Source organism: Dermacentor variabilis, chromosome 1 (assembly GCF_050947875.1).
Source record: "Dermacentor variabilis isolate Ectoservices chromosome 1, ASM5094787v1, whole genome shotgun sequence".
Classification (NCBI taxonomy): Eukaryota; Metazoa; Arthropoda; class Arachnida; order Ixodida; family Ixodidae; genus Dermacentor; species Dermacentor variabilis.
In genome coordinates, this window is record NC_134568.1 from 92,399,191 (window position 1) to 92,417,042 (window position 17,852).

A 17,852-nucleotide genomic window follows, 5' to 3' on the forward strand; every position below is an offset into this window, starting at 1 on the left:
TTTTTATGAACACAATGTTTTGCAAAATAAAGCATGTCATGCCAAACTGTCAGTCTCCCAGTTGCCATATGATAAAGCTGTTGCATATTGCCACATTTTTATTCTATGTTACTTTGAGCAGGCGGCCCAGCACCCAATCTGCACTGAACAATGCACACCACAGAAAACACTTTTTTTGCTTGCAGAACATACTTTAGCAGACACTCAACCATAAAAACTTAAAATGTACATACTTACATGACTCTAAGCACTTAAAGGTGCGCTACACAGAGTAGAGCAGAGCAGAAACAATTTTGAGACGGTGAAAGTTTCAAAAGAACTACAAACACATCCCTTCCTTATAAGCAGCAATGTCATATCCCTTCCTTTGTGGTACTCATGGAACAGAGAAGGTCCAAGATGCATGGCCAACCATGTTTGTTAACTTTTACAGACAGCACGCACACTGCTTGCATGGTTTGTACAAATACCACTCTGTAGAATTGAATACATTTCATTTCCCTCTTAGGCATAAAGCGTTCTTTCAAGTTGGTGTTTATTATGTAATGTTTTAGCTGTTTTCAAAATATTTCGCAGGCATAACAAAAGGAAAATCAAGGCCCCTGTGTGTTAGTCCGAGTCAAATTTTGGAATTGCTTCTACTTGTTTTCAGTTCATGTGCTGTTTTCTGTGTTTATCGCTTTATGTATACTAAAGGGAAGCTGTGGCTTTATGTCTAAATATATTGTCACAGGTGACATTTTAATGAAAGTTGCCAATTACTTCGCAGAGGTTGCACAGTGATATTGGCACTCTCACATCTTGAACTTTACATGAGGAAAGAAAACAAGTACAATACACATCCATTAAAACAAACTCAATTAAAACCTAAGTGTCAAGGCATATAAAACAAAACTGAGCCACTTGACTGGTTTCTCAGTCTTAATACCAGAAAAACTTACTTTATATCGAACACTTTAGCAGCGAAACACACACACACACACACACACACACACACACACACACACACACACACACACACACACACACACACACACACACACACACACACACACACACACACACACAGTGTTTCAGTGAACACTTTCAAAACATTTTTTAGGTTCCCTGTGGCAGATAGCACAATTCTAGTCAATGACCTGGTCTACTCGAAAAGGCGGACATCACTTGGTAAAAAACTGAAATCCATAATATACTAATTAGCAAAAATTAACTAGTTAAGTTTTTAACTAATTACCTTACGGCACATGTTGCAATTTCCCAATTTTAGCTGAAGAGTTTGCAAGGCGGATCCACTTGGAACGAATCCTCAGGATGACACCAGTTTCGAGATATTAATTCCTCAACTTTGCAGAGATAATGCATTGGCATTCCAGTTAATTTTGTGCTTCAATGCATAAAATGACATTTTGCACAGAAGGTAAGTGGAACAACAGTGGATTTTTACTGCAAGTTTGATGGCGCATATCGTGAATGGTGTCATCCACACAATTATCTTCGAGTAGACAGTCCCTGCAGTCTCGCCTGCTAGAATTTGTAAATTGCAATATGTGCCATAGGGTATTAGCTAAAACTTAATTAGTATTTTTGTTAATTAATCAATTATGCATTTCAATTTTTTGTGCATCTCCATTTCTGAGTAGACCAGCTCATGGACTAGAATTGTGCTATCTTCCACAGGCAAATAAAAAAAATTTTGAAAGTGTTCACTGAAACATCATGCACGTATGTGTGTGTGTGTATGTATGTATGTGTGTGTGTGTGTGTGTGTGTGTGTGTGTGTGTGTGTGTGTGTGTACGTATGTATGTATGCATGCATGCATGCATGCATGTATGTATGTATGTATGTATGTATGTATGTATGTATGTATGTTCGTTCCTCAAGTATGCTGCAGCTATGATAGGAAGCAATTTTGATTACATGTTAAATTTTGACCAAGTCTTAAATTATTTCTACAATAATAGCTATGGATTTCGTGGTTTTCTGTCCAACAGCTTTTGTCATTAGCAAGTCAAGGGTGTTCTTTAGACAAGCCAAGTTAAGTTTTCTACAGTGAAACGTCGCTTTTACATGTACGTGATACGCAGTTCAGTGTGTTGCCGTAGCCACGCGTCTGCTTTTGATTTCCCAAGCATGTCGTCTCTCGATGACTTTAGTGAGCTGGAACAAAGTATTTCAGCTCACCCGCGTGCTCAGAATTTCGCGCGTGTACAACAGCAATCATGTGTGCCGCCATGCATTGAGCCGCGAACGCCGCTCGTTAGTGTGGATATATTTTACTTCATAATATGCACAGAATAAAGAGCAAAAACCTAATCATATGCAAAGTGCAATTTTAAGTAATATGTATGCACTACTTAACCCCTCAAAGCACAACATTATCATTTTTGATACGCTGAATTTGATGCCTGAAAACTCGGACTTAAGTGCTGTAAACTCAATATACAGCCCATACTAGCATTTTTGATATTCTGGAGGGAGTGCTCAGTTGTGAATAGTTCAGCAAATGAATTATTAAGTAATTACTATACTCATTAACTTTTACTCAATTATCATTTCACTGTTTTCTTCATACCAATATACTCTCCATGGCCAGAAATACATGTGAGCAAATTGTTTCAGTTTCTTTGACATACGGAATGGTGTCCGGGCTTTGTGGGGTTAATAACAGCCAACTTGTACACTGTAATATCATATACTACATATAAATTGCCAAGACTCCACAGCTAGTTCGTGCCACTTACTGGTTTTTCACTCTTTCTTTTCCACTTCAAAGTTATAATTCCTACTTAATTTGCTAACAGCATGCTGGATTCTATCACTATAAGTCAGGGTAATTTCATTCCCATGAAAGTCTCGCAACACATTCTGGCTAGTTGTGAGTCCCTTTAAAAGATGTTATCGTGATGCTGTAACTAAAAAAAAAAATGCTTCATTGTACTGGCAACAACCCACAAAGTCCACTCTTGTACATTTGTGCCCAATATAAAATAAATTTTCTCTGTCCTGACTTTTTTTCCACGTTGCCACTTACCATTAATGTGTCCATGGTGTCCACTAGGGTTAATGAAAAACTGCAAAGGCAATAAAAAGAAAGTCACAATACAGTACAGTGCAAGGCTCTGAATACAATACAGTGCAATGCTCTGAGTGCACGTAGGAAGGCTGACTTACTTTCCCAATGCATCATCTATGTCCCCCCGATTGGCCTCTGTTCCTCGGTATCGGCCTTTGCAGCTCAGAGGCATGAGCTCATCAGCTGGGTATGCATTGTCCTGCAGGAAGTGACCAGCACACAGATGGTTTGTTCGCACTGCATTCTACAAATGTACCCAACTTTTCTTTTTAAGTAAGAGTAAATATTACACTAACATGCACCAATTATACTGTCAAGTGACTTCAATCTCTATGTGCATTAAAGTTACTTAGTGTTTGCCAGCTTATTTCGCTCTCCTTGCTCTTGCCAAAAAAAAAAAAACTTGAGAGTTGCAGCTGCTTTTCAAATCCTGCTCCTGGAGCCCTCATTTTATACAGACCGGAACAGCTGTCATTTCTGAAAGAGCACATGGCTGACACATAGGTAACCTTCCCCCAACCACAGACACAAACAGGCTGTACACTGTATATTTCACTGTACACAAAGTGAAATATACGTTTTCCAAATTCTTCTGCAAAGTTGACTTCTCTGCTACTTTTTATTGAAACAAAACACTTCTCAATTGCAGACATTTCTACCCCAAGCATGGAGGACTCGAGCAAAAGATAATTTTGTATTGTATCCAGAATGTGCCTCATTTCCTTTGATGCGAAGCATCCTTTGCCTCATACCAGGCACTTTGCGGTAGGTAGGTAGGTGGATAGGTTGCGTTCAGTGATGGGATTTTTGAACCTGGGCCTCCCCAGCCCAACAGCCCGATGCTCTACCCATTAGGCCCATACTTCTCTACCGATGCTCTACCCATACTTCTCTTGTGGCAATGCCAACTAGCTTTTTGAGACGACTGATTGGCATGTGCATCAGTTTGCATAGCAGCAATTTTCTTAAAAAGCGAGCACATTTGTGTGCAGTTTTTGTTGGGCCACCACCACAGGAATGGATTGTGCATATAATGGTCAGCCTTACCACTCTCTTAAAAGCTCAAATTATTACAAAAAAGATGAATGCCAGAGCAATTGACAAGCACGCTTCACCAGACCTGCTCATGTACTTTAGCAAGTTCGGATGAAAAATAAATGTGAAATAAAGCTGTGCACTTTCAAAACAGCCCATACATATTTGCAAACAAATGTAAAATGCTTAAACTTTAAGACTATGACTAGTGAACATCCAGTCTTTATGTAACCATCAGTGAGGAACAACTGTTCTGTTGTAATATGGTTTCATCTACACAGGTTATAGGTTTATGCAACATAGTGTGTATAAACTGGTATGTTTTAATTGATTCAGCTTAGTTCACAGCAATACAAACAATCGGAAACATTTACTATTGTGCAAGAAAGTACCCAGCCAAGGATTTTCGATTTATAACACATACCATGTAAGCCCGGTAGGCGTGATAAAACATTTCTTTAACTTGTTCCCTGCAAGAAGAGACAAAAGTAAAAAAAAATGGAGAGATCTGTAATGGTTGCAAGGTGCCCTGTTTCCTATCAATGAGCACATGCACAGGCGCGAAAATGCACGTTCACATCACGGTCGTTTATTAGGATGTCGAGCACGTAAAAATTCCCAATTAAGCTTGTTTCTTTTTCTACTTTTTCTTTCTAATATCACATGAATTGCGTTGCTTTCTCGAAGCAATACACACTGGTTCTGAGGTTTGAGAAGTAATAAGAACAACACAACACTTATGTCAACAAATTATTTGACCAGCAGACATGAACACCGCGAAGTAGCAAGTGAACAACGGGCAAACAAGTGCGCTTTAGCAAAACGCGAGACGTCATCAGTAGGAGAGACTGACAGGTGCAGGGCTCGATGACCGATTCAGAAGCATCATATCAGACAGCAAGGAAACAGCCGCGTCAAAATTGCAAGAGCTTTATGCTCTACGACAATGACGTTAATAGTACGCAAGCGAAAGTTAATATGTGTTCGAGGAACTCACCGCAATTCGACTCTCTCTTCCGTGGTTACGGCTTCGGTAGTGGTTCCGACGATGCACATCAGTATGCCAGCAATCGCCACTATAGTATTATTAGAAGATGCCATTTGAGGTGAGGAGGGATCGATCTAAAGTGTCTGCTTTTTGACGTTTTGACTAGAGTTATGGTAAGCGTGTGCGCAAAAATTTTAGGACGCAATCCATCGCCTCCGATGCCCCTTCGCCCACCAGTTTCCTACTGCATCAATGCAGGAAAGCAAGCAGCAGGCAGCGATCTCAGTACCGATGAATCGCCACCATCGCTCAACACTTTTTTTGCGTGTATGTGCCTCTTAAAAGGCACTTAATTCTTAAATTAAACACAAACTAAAAATATAATTGTAAAAATAAAATATAGTTGTAATTATTATGTGGTAATTCCACGCCACAGCCGTGGCTCTCTCTGGGTAACAAATGCAAATCTCAAAGGCCTTGCTTTTGAGATTGCAAACGTTATAAGTAAGTCATAGACTCCATGTTGTAGACTTTATTATTTTTGGCATACCATTATTTTTTGTTATAATGGCTACCGCACCTCAGTTACAGTGTATTTCAATGCATAGAATTTCCTACAAAAATTTCAGTAGGGAACGTTGTGCTTCATCGTCCCTCAGTGTAACAAAGAAACGAATCTCAAAGGCCACAGTTCGACCATTTTCACTGTCCCATTTCCTTGAAACGTCGCCGTTTGCAATGGCTGCTTTTCGCAGCTTTGAATACGGGCGGGACATTTCATTGCTTAAAAGCGCACTTCGTTTTGCGGAGCGCATTCTTCAGCAGGAGGTAAGTATGCTATGAATTCGTGGACATCTGTCCAATCTGCTGTAAACTGCGCTGGACTGTTGCAAGCAAGTGTGAAAACCTGCGTGATAGCACCAGGAAGGCTGCACCAGATTACAGAGTACAAAAAAAAAAAAAAAAAAAAAAAAGACGTGTATAATGTCAGAAGGGAAACGGTGAAAAATTGTGTAAAGTGCGTCCACTCTCCTTCCCCACTGTCCTTTTCTGATTCAAGCGAACAATAAATGCACACGAAGAAATGCCAATGCGCACGTTACCTGGATTGGCTCCGGAGCGTGGCATTCGTGGTGTTCCGAGGCGTTATGGAACAAGCGCTTTCGGCCAAGCTTTCCAATTCTTGGATATGACAAAGGCACCACGTTTTTTGCCGCCGATGAAAAGATTAAAAAAATATAATTAAACTTTTATATAATTTTTTCTAGAAGCCCTTCATGTTATGTAGTTTATAGGTGTTCCTATTAGCAAATAACGTTGGCCCAACCGTGACTGCAAAGACAGCAGAGGGCTGCTCACCTATGAAGAATTTGCGAGCCTCTCACATTATCCAATTAACATGCCTCAGAATCTCTACAGCACGCATGTAATTGAATCATAGGTGTGTGTACCTTTACTGGCCAAGCATGAGGCAGTTGTATCTGCTTTTACTTTGTGTTTGAATGGATGGTGCACTAGCAGAATGCTATTGAGTTATCTCAGAGAAGAAGTACACCATACCATTAATGTATGCATGCTGCTAGACACAGTATCGAATTGGTTCATGCATGTGGATAAATCGGGGTAATTATCTTTTGTTTCTTCTGCAAGGAACTTTCCTTGCATTCGCTGTGATTTATTTACTGTGTCAGGCTGCTGCCATGAAGGTTGCCACTGTTCTGGGTATAGTGTGTATTCTCAGCAACTTTGAAAGAATCAACATGGCTGAAGTATGTATACCTTTCTTTCTGCAGGATGCAAGCCAGACTTTGTTTTCACTGGACCACAGGCACTCTAAAACTGCAGCAGTGACTGTGTCAAATAGGATACAAAATGCCGGCAGTGCTGGAATTGAGTTGGCTGTTACCAATTCAAGGCTGCATACTGCAATTTTTGTAAATGTGCTTCTGTAAGTGGGATTGTGACCTGTATGCATGGTGTTGGTTTGTTCTGGAAACTCGCCATTAGTTTAGTCATTTGAGCTGAAACTTTGTAGGTTTTGTAGATGCACTCATATGAATGTGTGTTGACTGTCTTGCACGTCAAGAAAGGAATGCATCATCCTTGCTTTTGACATGCGCTTGTTTACATGAATGTAGTCTTAATGCAGTTGAACTCTTGCAGTGTTTCCTGTAACATATGAAACACATCTTTTTTTTTTTTAATATTTGCTGTTTCTAGCTAGCAGTTGTAGGCAAGAGGTGAAAGGTCTGTATCAGCCAACTTGCAGTGCTGTGCCCCTCATTGGTATAATGTGCCAGCATTTCACATTAATTTGCTGCAGGTGGCTGTTCACTGCACCATCTCTTGTATATTCGACACAACATTTTGTTCTTGTGAATCGGCCTTCCATGTGGGACCTTGTCAAATGTTTCAGCCTTGCTGGTATCACACTTTTGTAGGTTATAATACAAAACCACATAGACAAGCAGCAATGACTCAGCACAATAACAGTAACATGCGTGAAAGCAACACAGTGCTGTGTCCTTCCTGTCCATGTGGTTTTGCGCTTTGGCTTGTGTGCCAAGCCACCTTAACCACCCCCTGGATTTGATAACCCAACTCAATATTTCCTTGTTGCTCCACGTATCTATCAGGATAGTGATTTCAGCTACATATTTAGATATGTCTACCATCTAAGCCAACACTTTACAGAGTGTAATAGTCATTAAAAAAATCGAACTACAGAATGCAAAACTGATATCTACTCACAAGAAGAACCTGCTCCTGGACTATTCAGTTCATGTTAATGAGTTACTAGACTTCAATGCAAAAGCACGTGACCACAAAAATACATGCACAAACAGGACAGGTGCTGCTAACAAGGGCTTATTTGAAAGCAAGCTAGCGAACGTGTATTCACCTTTGTACGCAAGCACATGCTGACAATTCATTTTCATTGCACTGCAATTAATTTATTTAGTTATTAATTTATTTTTTTAGGACATAGAACGTTGCAAAGAGGATTGGGAAATTATGAAAAAAGACAATATATATAAATACACGAATACGCACACATATCACAGCATGTATCACATGGCATATCGTATATCACACATATATATGTGTGCAATCAAGTTAATTAACCTCTTTGGGTGCTATGTGCACAATTGTGCATGCCATGAAAATGCATCAAAAGCCAGTTCACTGAAGAAAATACTGATATTTAAAACCTGGCATATGCATTTCAACACACTTATGATTGGACCCATGCTGCAAGTTTGACTAATATCTGTAGAGTGTCTTAGTAAAATGAATTGGAAGGCAGACATTTGGGTGTCAGTATCTTGTCATGTAGTGGGATCTCTTCAGTGATTGTTTTTCACAATATTTTACATCAGATATACTTTTCAAGTGGCCGGATAAGTGCTTTCCAAGTATGCTAGACAAGAAACGGTTTACATTCTCATATCTGACATCCCTGTAGAGAATTCTCGCACGGGGTCCATGTTCTGTAACCTTGACAAAATTCCATCAAAGGACGGAAAAATTCTCAAACCATTCTACATCTGTACGCATCTTATGATTCTGGAGATACAGGAGATGGGGTGAAACTAAATTTTCAGTGAACAGAATTAATTGGCATATGAAGGGGTTAAGGTAATTCCAGATGGGGATCTTGAAGGCAGTAATATTGGTTTCTGAAGTGACAGAGGGGCGAAGGCGGTTCCAGTCAGTGCTAGTTTTGGGGACTATGGGGAGCATGAATGCAGATTAGTAAGACTGTTTGGCTTGTCTACTTTATGCTAGTGGTCGTTGCGCAACAAAATGTATGATGGCTGGAGAAAAAGGTAAACACTGAGGACAGGATTGAAGTGATATGTTTTGTGAAACAGGCAAAGGTGGTGACATTGATGATATTGGCTGGGACTTATGGAATGTATAAATAGTTGTTAGCAGCACCTGTCCCGTTTCTCTGTTTATTTCTTTTTGGTCATTCACTTCTGCGCTGAAACCTAGTAATTTATTATTTGCTCATAAATTCATCTTCTGAACATTATGCTTTGTCATTAAAATTGTTTCATCTACGCAACGTTGCTAGTTGTACACTGCCTTATATGTTAAACTTGGCTGGTGTATTGTTATCACAGAAACCTTAGACATTCCTTCTGTGTTCTCCCCTTTCTAGGCAACCTTCATGAGTGTGTGCCAAGCACCATGATTGCTTATGTTTTCTTGACTAAATGTGCTACCAGCATAAATTGAAACATGCACAAGAAATAACTGGTCAGAACTTTTGTTATGTGTAATTATATGGAAGTGCAATGTGTGATCGCTCTGCAGCTGCTTTATAAGCATGGAGTAGTCCCAAGTGTATGTTTTGGAGTCTGTATTAAGTCACTGTTACAAATGCTGGTGAACATCGAAATAGAGCAAAGCATAAGAGTACTTTCAGAATTGTTCACATTTGAATTTTTACTGATAGTGGATACACACAGAATTGTAAGGAGCATATCTAAGTTGTATTTTGAAGGGATCAAATTATCGTCTATGATTAGAGGACTGATGTGAGTAAAATAGTGAGCAGTGAAAGCTCATTGCCTTTGAGCTGCTCTATATGCATTTGCTTAGATAATGTCAATCTTAATCTTGATTTTGTTTAGGGGTCTTGGGGAGGCTTATGTGGGTTTCAAAACTGACTTTGCAAAGAACTCAAAGTTAAGGTCCTGTGGAAGTGAATGTGAAGTGAATATGCGGCATGCAGCAGGGAACCCGCAATCTTGCACAATAGATTGCTTGCTCTCTCCTGCAGCGTCACTCCTTTTCCGTCATATATTAATGTCAGTGATGATGTCAAAGCCACTGTGATGGCCCATGGACGCCAGCCATTTGGCATCTATGGGTTAATCCATGACAATTAATTACTCACAAACAAAAGCTCATGCACACATGCCCACACTTCCAGATCTTGTAGGACACGTGGAAGTGGGAGTTGTTAACATGTCTTGCCCATCCTGTCACCTCTCCTTCGTTGCTCTCAGGCACCTTTGTCGGATGCCAACTTTGAAAGGTTACCATAAGTGCACTACAAAGAGAAGAAAAAGAAAGCAGCACTGCCCCAGCTGAGAGGAACTGATTATGATTAGTTCAGGGGGAATGTGATAGTAAATATTGTGCTGATTGTATCGTCATTCAAGTTAGGGTCTTTAAAAAAATGTCTTTGGGAATATAGTATAACTGAAAGTCGTTGCACTCATTCCAGCATATTTCTCAGGTTTGAAGAAATGCGTTTCAATGCTCCTTTAAGGAGTATGAATTGTTTTCTGTATGACTTTGTCAGTTTCGAGCATTCTGAATTTTCCACACACTACGTCTCTACATTTTGTGTTAATGTATGTAAAAAAAAGTTCACCGACGATTACAGTACTCCCTAATGCGAAATTTGAGCGCAGCTCTATACGTGTTTTCATTTCGTGATACATTGGCTGCCACAGGCAATCTGTCTCGTGCAGCATGTTGCAAATGGAGTGAAGTGTGGCATGGTTGCCTCACTGATAGGGAGATTGCGAGAGCCGGAGTGATTCACAGCAGCAGCTGCCGTCAGACCTCCCAGACGATGCGCACTACTCTGGCACCATCTCGTAGTCATTGTTGCGACATGAAGCTTTTCTTTGCACGCTTTCGCCATAGCCTCCTCCACTTTCCTCCTTGCATTTGTCATCCGCCGCTGCACTATGCATTCAGTTTTGTCTTTGGCTGTGCTCGTTTGCTCAATTACGCCAAGCTGCGATGCCAAGGCATGCCGATGCTCGCCGCAGGAACGGACGCCTAAGAGCTGCTCTAAATGTGGTAACCAGGTGTTATACATGATGAAATTTCTCTATGATGTGCATTAGTTCATTTGTGTATACAAATGACAAATTATATGATTTCCTGGAAGTATTTGTTTTCCTTGTTTCATTGTGCATTTATTTTCATTAAAAAGAAAAATTTCTTCTCTACTTTTATGGTTCCTAGGGTAGGTGTACATCGAGACTGATATGTCCTTTCCAGCATAACATATATGTCACCTCTATTGTAGGGCTTGTTACCCTCCACAGTTTATTGTCAGTAAGATGGGCTTTGCACAACATGTCAATGGATTGAAATTCTGTGCCAACCTGCTACACTTTATTGTTGGAGCATGTGTGTACATAAGAAAGCATGTGGGATTTACCTTTGTTTCATTAACTTCAATGCATATCTTACTGTGCAATTCAGCACTGTGCTTGCACACTGCAATGTAGCTACCAAGTCATAGATTGTTTAGTGTTCGCTTGGCTTTGCATGTTCTGGAACAGCTTATACTGTGAGATTGGTGTATGTACTCTCTCTATATTTTGCCATGACTGTTACACTGTGTGCTTTAGCTCAACCTAATATTTGCACAGTTTTGTAAAAATGCAGCTGTCGGATCATTTGCATGTAGGAACTGCATAAAAATATGTTATGTTGCACTGTGACAAACTCAACACTGTTGTTTTTAGGGCCAATGACATTGTAGGAGAGGCTGAACTGGAGTATTTTGAGTCTGTGCTCGATGACTTCCCACGTATTGGATGGCACTTCTATGCGGAACTTGTATCAGCATGTGGCTGGAGAGAGTACTTTATTCAGGTAATTAGAACAGGGGCACTCCTACGCACCTTCAGTCTCTTTCATACTTCTGGGCTTGGTTTAAGTTGAGATGACAGTTTTTAGATAAAAAAGATTGTGACAATATTTTTATGCTTCTGGAAAGGCTGGTTAGCATAGTTACTGAAGTTTTTTGTCATGGAATATGTTGCTTTGGGCAAACTAACTCATGCTGCAAGGAAGGCTGACCTAAGTGGGCTGTGTTAGGCTAGGCAGCCGATTCTAATTTAATTGCTTTCACTCCTTAATGTGCCATGACGCGGTATCCAGTGCAGCAACATGGGCACTACAGCATATTTAACCCCACAAAGATCACCATATTGTTTTTGCTACACCGAGTTTCATACCTCAAAATTCTTAAGTGTGGGCAACAACTTTAGACAAAGTCCACAATAACATTTTTTATATGCTGGAGGGACTCGTCAGTTGTCAGTTCAGCAAACCAATTACAAATTAATTACTATACTAATAAATATCTTGCGCAAGTAACATTTAATTCCTTTTTCTATAGGTGTACTCAATATGGTCAGAAATAAAGATGAACGCATTGTTCCAATTTTTCTTGATGTGGACTGGTGCCTGGTTTTTGTGGGCTAAAATGTGTGCCAATCGAGGAACATTGCTTGGGTAATGGAATATTAAATTAAACCAATCGGAGCTTTGCTGTGTGGATCTGCTATGCCGTGTGTCTAAGCTCATGTGCATGAGCTCCTTTTGGTTTAGTTTCAACCAGCAGGTGCATACTGGGCTTTTCATTGGGCTGTCAATAATTAAGCAGTCCTCTTTCGATTTGTTGGCTGTTCATCAACTTTGTCAACATCTCCATTCCCCATTTTCTTCTATGCTGACAAAATTGAACCTGGTTGTGCCCCTCTATCCTAGGATATTTCACACATTTCTCAACATTTGTGCTGTTTTCTTAAATGTTTTTTGTTACTGTATTTGCATTTGTTGCAGAATCTGAAAGCACTTTCTCCGAGAATTAGGCTTAGAGTGCTTGAAGCAGTGCATGACATTTCTAAGACCTTGCCTTACATTTGGAGCTGTATAGTGTCTGCATTAACATGGTCATTGTGTATTTCACCTATAAAGGGTATGTATACTTCTACGTCCTTGTTTAAAAAATCGGTAAGGTTATTCAGCCAATGTCATAAACATTCAGATTTTTAAAGTGCATATTTTGTACACCTAAAGTAGTGAATGAATATTAACAAGATTCACTTTTACGTATTCAGAAACTTTAGCAACAAAGCAATATTTTCTTCTCTATATGTGATGCTTATGCCCATCATGGTAGCCTGTGGACTTTCTTAAAGACACCCGCCGTGGTTGCTCAGTGGCTATGGTGTTGGGCTGCTGAGCACGAGGTCGCGGGATCGAATCCCGGCCACGGCGGCCGCATTTCGATGGGGGTGAAATTCTGCGAAAACACCCATGTACGTAGCTTTAGGTGCACGTTAAAGAACCCCAGGTGGTCGAAATTTCCGGAGTCCTCCACTATGGCGTGCCTCATAATCAGAAAGTGGTTTTGGCAGGTAAAACCCCATAATTTTTTTTTTCTTAAAGACGTTGATTCTCATGCATTGGAGGATACTTGGTTGATTCTTAACATTGAGTTTCCTACTAAAATTACTAGAAGTAACACCGACATTGTGATCGTTCAGCTACCATAAGAACAGTGGTTAGCACATGTATTTGTGTGATCTTTGTGCTTGTGGCTTTAAATGTTCTTGTGACGTGGCCTATTACGCTTTATCATTCTAAATTTCCAAGCACAAATAGTTTACTAAACACATTAAGGCAATTAGTCACTGCCCACATGCGTAATCATTGCAAATAATTGCATTTATAATGCAATATTTTGTTGAACATGATCAATTTGTAAAGACGCAAATCCATTTGCAGCTAGAAAAATGAAGTTTAGGCAAATTCATGTACATAATGCCCATTATTCTCACGCTGGCTTGACCACCATACTTCCACTTCCATACTAGGGATGGTCGATTAATTTTTGTATTTGATGAACGATTGATCATTCATCATTTTAGCCTTTAATCGATTAATCGTGGGATTTTTCATAGAATTATTGGTTAATAAAAATTTTTGCCAGGCACTTTTAAAAAGCTTGAAACATAGTTATCATATATTGTAGGGCCATATTTTAATGTTAGAGAGGCAGAAATAAGTTTGAAGCGCAAGTATATAAACATTTAATAAAGAATAATCTTTATCTTGTTTTACTATTTACTATTTATCTTGTTTTACTATTTACTAAGGTAATCGCAAATAGAATCAGGAACACCTTAGACTTCTGTCAAGCAAAGGACCAGGCAGGATTCCCCGTAAAGGCTACTCAACAATAGATCATATTCACACTATCAATCAGGTAATAGAGAAATGTGCGGAATATAACCAACCGTTATATATAGCTTTCATTGATTACGAGAAAGCGTTTGATTCTGTCGAAACCTCAGCAGTCATAGAGGCATTACGGAACCGGGGTGTAGACGAGCCGTATGTAAAAATACTGAAAGATATATATAGCGGCTCTACAGCCACCGTAGTCCTCCATAAAGCAAGCAACAAAATCCCAATAAAGAAAGGCGTCAGGCAGGGAGATACAATATCTCCGATGCTATTCACAGCGTGTTTACAGGAGGTATTCAGAGGCATGGATTGGGAAGAATTGGGGATAAAAGTTAATGGAGAATACCTTAGTAACTTGCGATTCGCTGATGATATTGCCTTGCTTAGTAACTCAGGGGACCAATTGCAATGCATGCTCACTGACCTGGAGAGGCAAAGCAGAAGAGTGGGTCTAAAAGTTAATCTGCAGAAAACTAAAGTAATGCTTAACAGTCTCGGAAGAGAACAGCAATTTACAATAGGCAGCGAGGCACTGGAAGTCGTAAGGGAATACATCTACTTAGGGCAGGTAGTGACGGCGGATTCGGATCATGAGACGGAAATAATCAGAAGAATAAGAATGGGCTGGGGTGCGTTTGGCAGGCATTCTCAGATCATGAACAGCAGCTTGCCACTATCCCTCAAGAGAAAAGTATATAATAGCTGTGTCTTACCAGTACTCACCTACGGGGCAGAAACCTGGAGGCTTATGAAAAGGGTTCTACTCAAATTGAGGACGACGCAATGAGCTATGGAAAGAAGAATGATAGGTGTGATGTTAAGGGATAAGAAAAGAGCAGATTGGGTGAGGGAACAAACGCGAGTTAATGACATCTTAGTTGAAATCAAGAAAAAGAAATGGGCATGGGCAGGACATGTAATGAGGAGGGAAGATAACCGATGGTCAATAAGGGTGCCAAGGGAAGAGAAGCGTAGCAGGGGGCGGCAGAAAGTTAGGTGGGCGGATGAGATTAAGAAGTTTGCAGGCATGGCATGGCCACAATTAGTACATGACCGGGATTGTTGGAGAAGTATGGGAGAGGCCTTTTCCCTGCAGTGGGCGTAACCAGGCTGATGATGATGATGATGATACTTGGCCGTAGTGGCTTTTGAAAAGATAAACAATATATCTTATAAAATGGCAGCGCAGAATTAATAAGATGCATTACACTAGTGAATACCTGTACAGTACAGTAAAACAAGAAATAAGAAAAATGGCAAAAGTGTAAGGTGAAGTCCAACTGAAATTGCAAGAAATTGCAATATGAACAGGGGAAAAAAAAAATATGGGTTCAGGATTTTAAACCTCGTGCTCTTTTCTACAGAATCGACTGGGATGTTTTGGTGAAACCGATACCTTCACCTTTTTTAAATGGCCACACAACCAGCATGCGAGAATAGATGCTCGGATGCTATTGGTTTTCTCAAATTGATGTGAACTCCATCGCTATGTCAAATACATACTCCAAACCAGCATGCATGCTGTGCCACATCTTTAGTAGACTGGGAGGGGCACGACGATTAATGACTGGGTTGCTATAGTGTGCCTTGAATTACAAGGGCATTTCAAGTACCTGGTTTCAGGCGGCTTGTGGGGGAAGAGAGGGGAAGCACTTGGCTTGGCATCACTGAAAAAAAAAAAAAAAGCCGCACAGTTACTGCTCGTGCGCCTCCATTCCAGTACGATTTCAACATTTTTGCGCCACTCCTGTAGAACTGTCGGAAATGATTAACGGAACAGGCCTAATTGATTAAGGCTACTAAATAAAAGGTGGTCATCAATGAAGTTTAACCCATTCAGGTTCGATTTTTTTTGCCATATGCGACCGCCCAGGGTCGATTTTTTTTATTGCAGATTCCAATTCTTCTGAGAGACCTATTTCGAGAAAAAATTACCATAATTTTTCTAGGGTGACCATAAAGCGAGAAAAAAATATTTTGCGTTCGTATATATGTACTCTTTATTCATGAATAACAACAATAAAAAAAGGAAATAAACTTACAAGAATTGAAAATTTGATGCATCGTTATAGTTCAAGGCTTAAATTATGCGCACACGAGAATATTTCGCAAGTCTCAACTGTTCCTGCTCTTACACTAATATTTACGTATATAGCATAATTGAACTGCGTAGGTGAGCGCACCCAAGAAAACTATGTGGTTGTGTGCCCGTCAAAAAAGCAAAACGTGTGACAAACTTCCACTAATCTTCATCTTGTCGCCAACCAGAGGCAATTAGATATCGTGTCTCCCCCCCCCCCCCCTCCCAAAAGTAAAGAAAAGGAAACGCATGCACGGCGGCATCCTTCCTATGCTCACCCCTGTGAGCACTAAATGAGCGAGAAACAGGCAGCCGACCTTAGAGTGATTAGTAACGAGATAGCAGTCAGTTTTGCGTGTGCAAGAAGCCGAAACCGCCAGCGGAACAAAACCCAAACTGCCGCCCACCTGCACGTGCGCCGATGCGCGAGTGGTAGTATATAGACGCACTGGAGCAAACTAGCTATAAAACAAACCATGCAACGAAAACCGAGAGAGGGTGGCGCGAGAAAAAAATTCCCTGTATTCCTATGTAGTGGCTGCACATGCCAGAAAAGAAATAGTTAGGAAATGGGCGTCCTTTTTAAACATACAGACGGCGCTGTAAATATACGGCATCGACCATTTTGGACTTGTTTGCGGCACCGTATATTTACTTCATTGACCATGAAAGGGTTAATCGTGTTGTATCCCGTGTTGTGGGATACATTTAAACAATTAATCAGTTACTCATTCATCGATATTACCAACCCTATTCCATAGACACTAGCACCAGAGTTCCATTTAGAAATTTTGTAGGAAACTGTAGTTCCTATGATGTAAAAAGAAGGCCACCAGTTCAGTTGAGTAAAGACCGTGGACCTTCTGCTTGTGTTTCTTCATGTCTGTGGACTTTTGGACATGTATTGACACAACTTTATGCCCCTGCACTTGTTGCAACACCAGCCCCTCTGGGGTCCACTCTGCATACATGTTCATAACCATAGAACACCTAAACGGGGCACGTTGCTGGGCCTGTCGCCTGTCGCTCTGAGGAGATGCTGAATCTGCAGGGAACATCTAACGGGCACACCTCATGCACTGTCTCTCCTTTAGTGAATGAGGCACAAATTTAGTAGGAATACATGCAAGCCATGGTAGGTGTATTTCTAGAAAAGACATAGATGAGTAATAAGAGCTAAACATTTTTGCTGTGCAGGAACGCATCAGTAGTCTTCAGAATAAAATTTATAAGTGTTTTGTGAAAGTGACTGTGTACTGAGCTAAGACATCAATGTGCATTAGTGCAACTGTCTGTCTTCTCATAGCCCATGATCTTTACAATGATTTGCCTGAATATGAGTAAGCAGAGCTTGAGCTTTATTCTGAAGATGACGATGCTGGGGGCTTGCCTGCTGTACCTGTGTCTGAGTTTTGTGGTATATATATTTTTTGTAAGATAATTCAGTTTCTGTTTATTATTCATTCAACATACAGCGAGTGGATTATAGGTAAAATACAGACGAGGGTCCCAAAGTCAGAGACTGCAGTGGGACTCTCGGTTAATAATAAGAATGTGGAAACATATTGAAAAAGTTGCAAACTTTAACAACATTACAAGCAAAAACTTAAAGAAAAAAAGAATGAGAAGAAACACTATGCGTGATATTTAA

At 40.2% G+C, this 17,852-nt stretch overlaps 2 protein-coding genes across 2 annotated transcripts in view; one reads left to right on the top strand and one right to left on the bottom strand.

Annotated features, from left to right (window-relative positions):
* The window catches only part of Edem2 (ER degradation enhancer, mannosidase alpha-like 2), a 94,682-nt gene extending 89,315 nt beyond the window's left edge, over window positions 1-5,367 (bottom strand). The window contains exons 1-4 of the mRNA XM_075691162.1: window positions 5,110-5,367; window positions 4,537-4,582; window positions 3,176-3,276; window positions 3,036-3,075 (exon numbers count right to left, since the gene is read on the bottom strand). Of these exons, the coding sequence (XP_075547277.1) occupies window positions 3,036-3,075; window positions 3,176-3,276; window positions 4,537-4,582; window positions 5,110-5,213 (291 nt within the window). The 5' untranslated portion in view covers window positions 5,214-5,367. The remainder of the gene's footprint in view (window positions 1-3,035; window positions 3,076-3,175; window positions 3,277-4,536; window positions 4,583-5,109) is intronic.
* Window positions 5,368-5,763: 396 nt separating this feature from the next.
* The window catches only part of LOC142580652 (uncharacterized), a 59,765-nt gene continuing 47,676 nt past the window's right edge, over window positions 5,764-17,852 (top strand). The window contains exons 1-4 of the mRNA XM_075691161.1: window positions 5,764-5,928; window positions 6,894-7,048; window positions 11,607-11,736; window positions 12,712-12,847. Of these exons, the coding sequence (XP_075547276.1) occupies window positions 5,839-5,928; window positions 6,894-7,048; window positions 11,607-11,736; window positions 12,712-12,847 (511 nt within the window). The 5' untranslated portion in view covers window positions 5,764-5,838. The remainder of the gene's footprint in view (window positions 5,929-6,893; window positions 7,049-11,606; window positions 11,737-12,711; window positions 12,848-17,852) is intronic.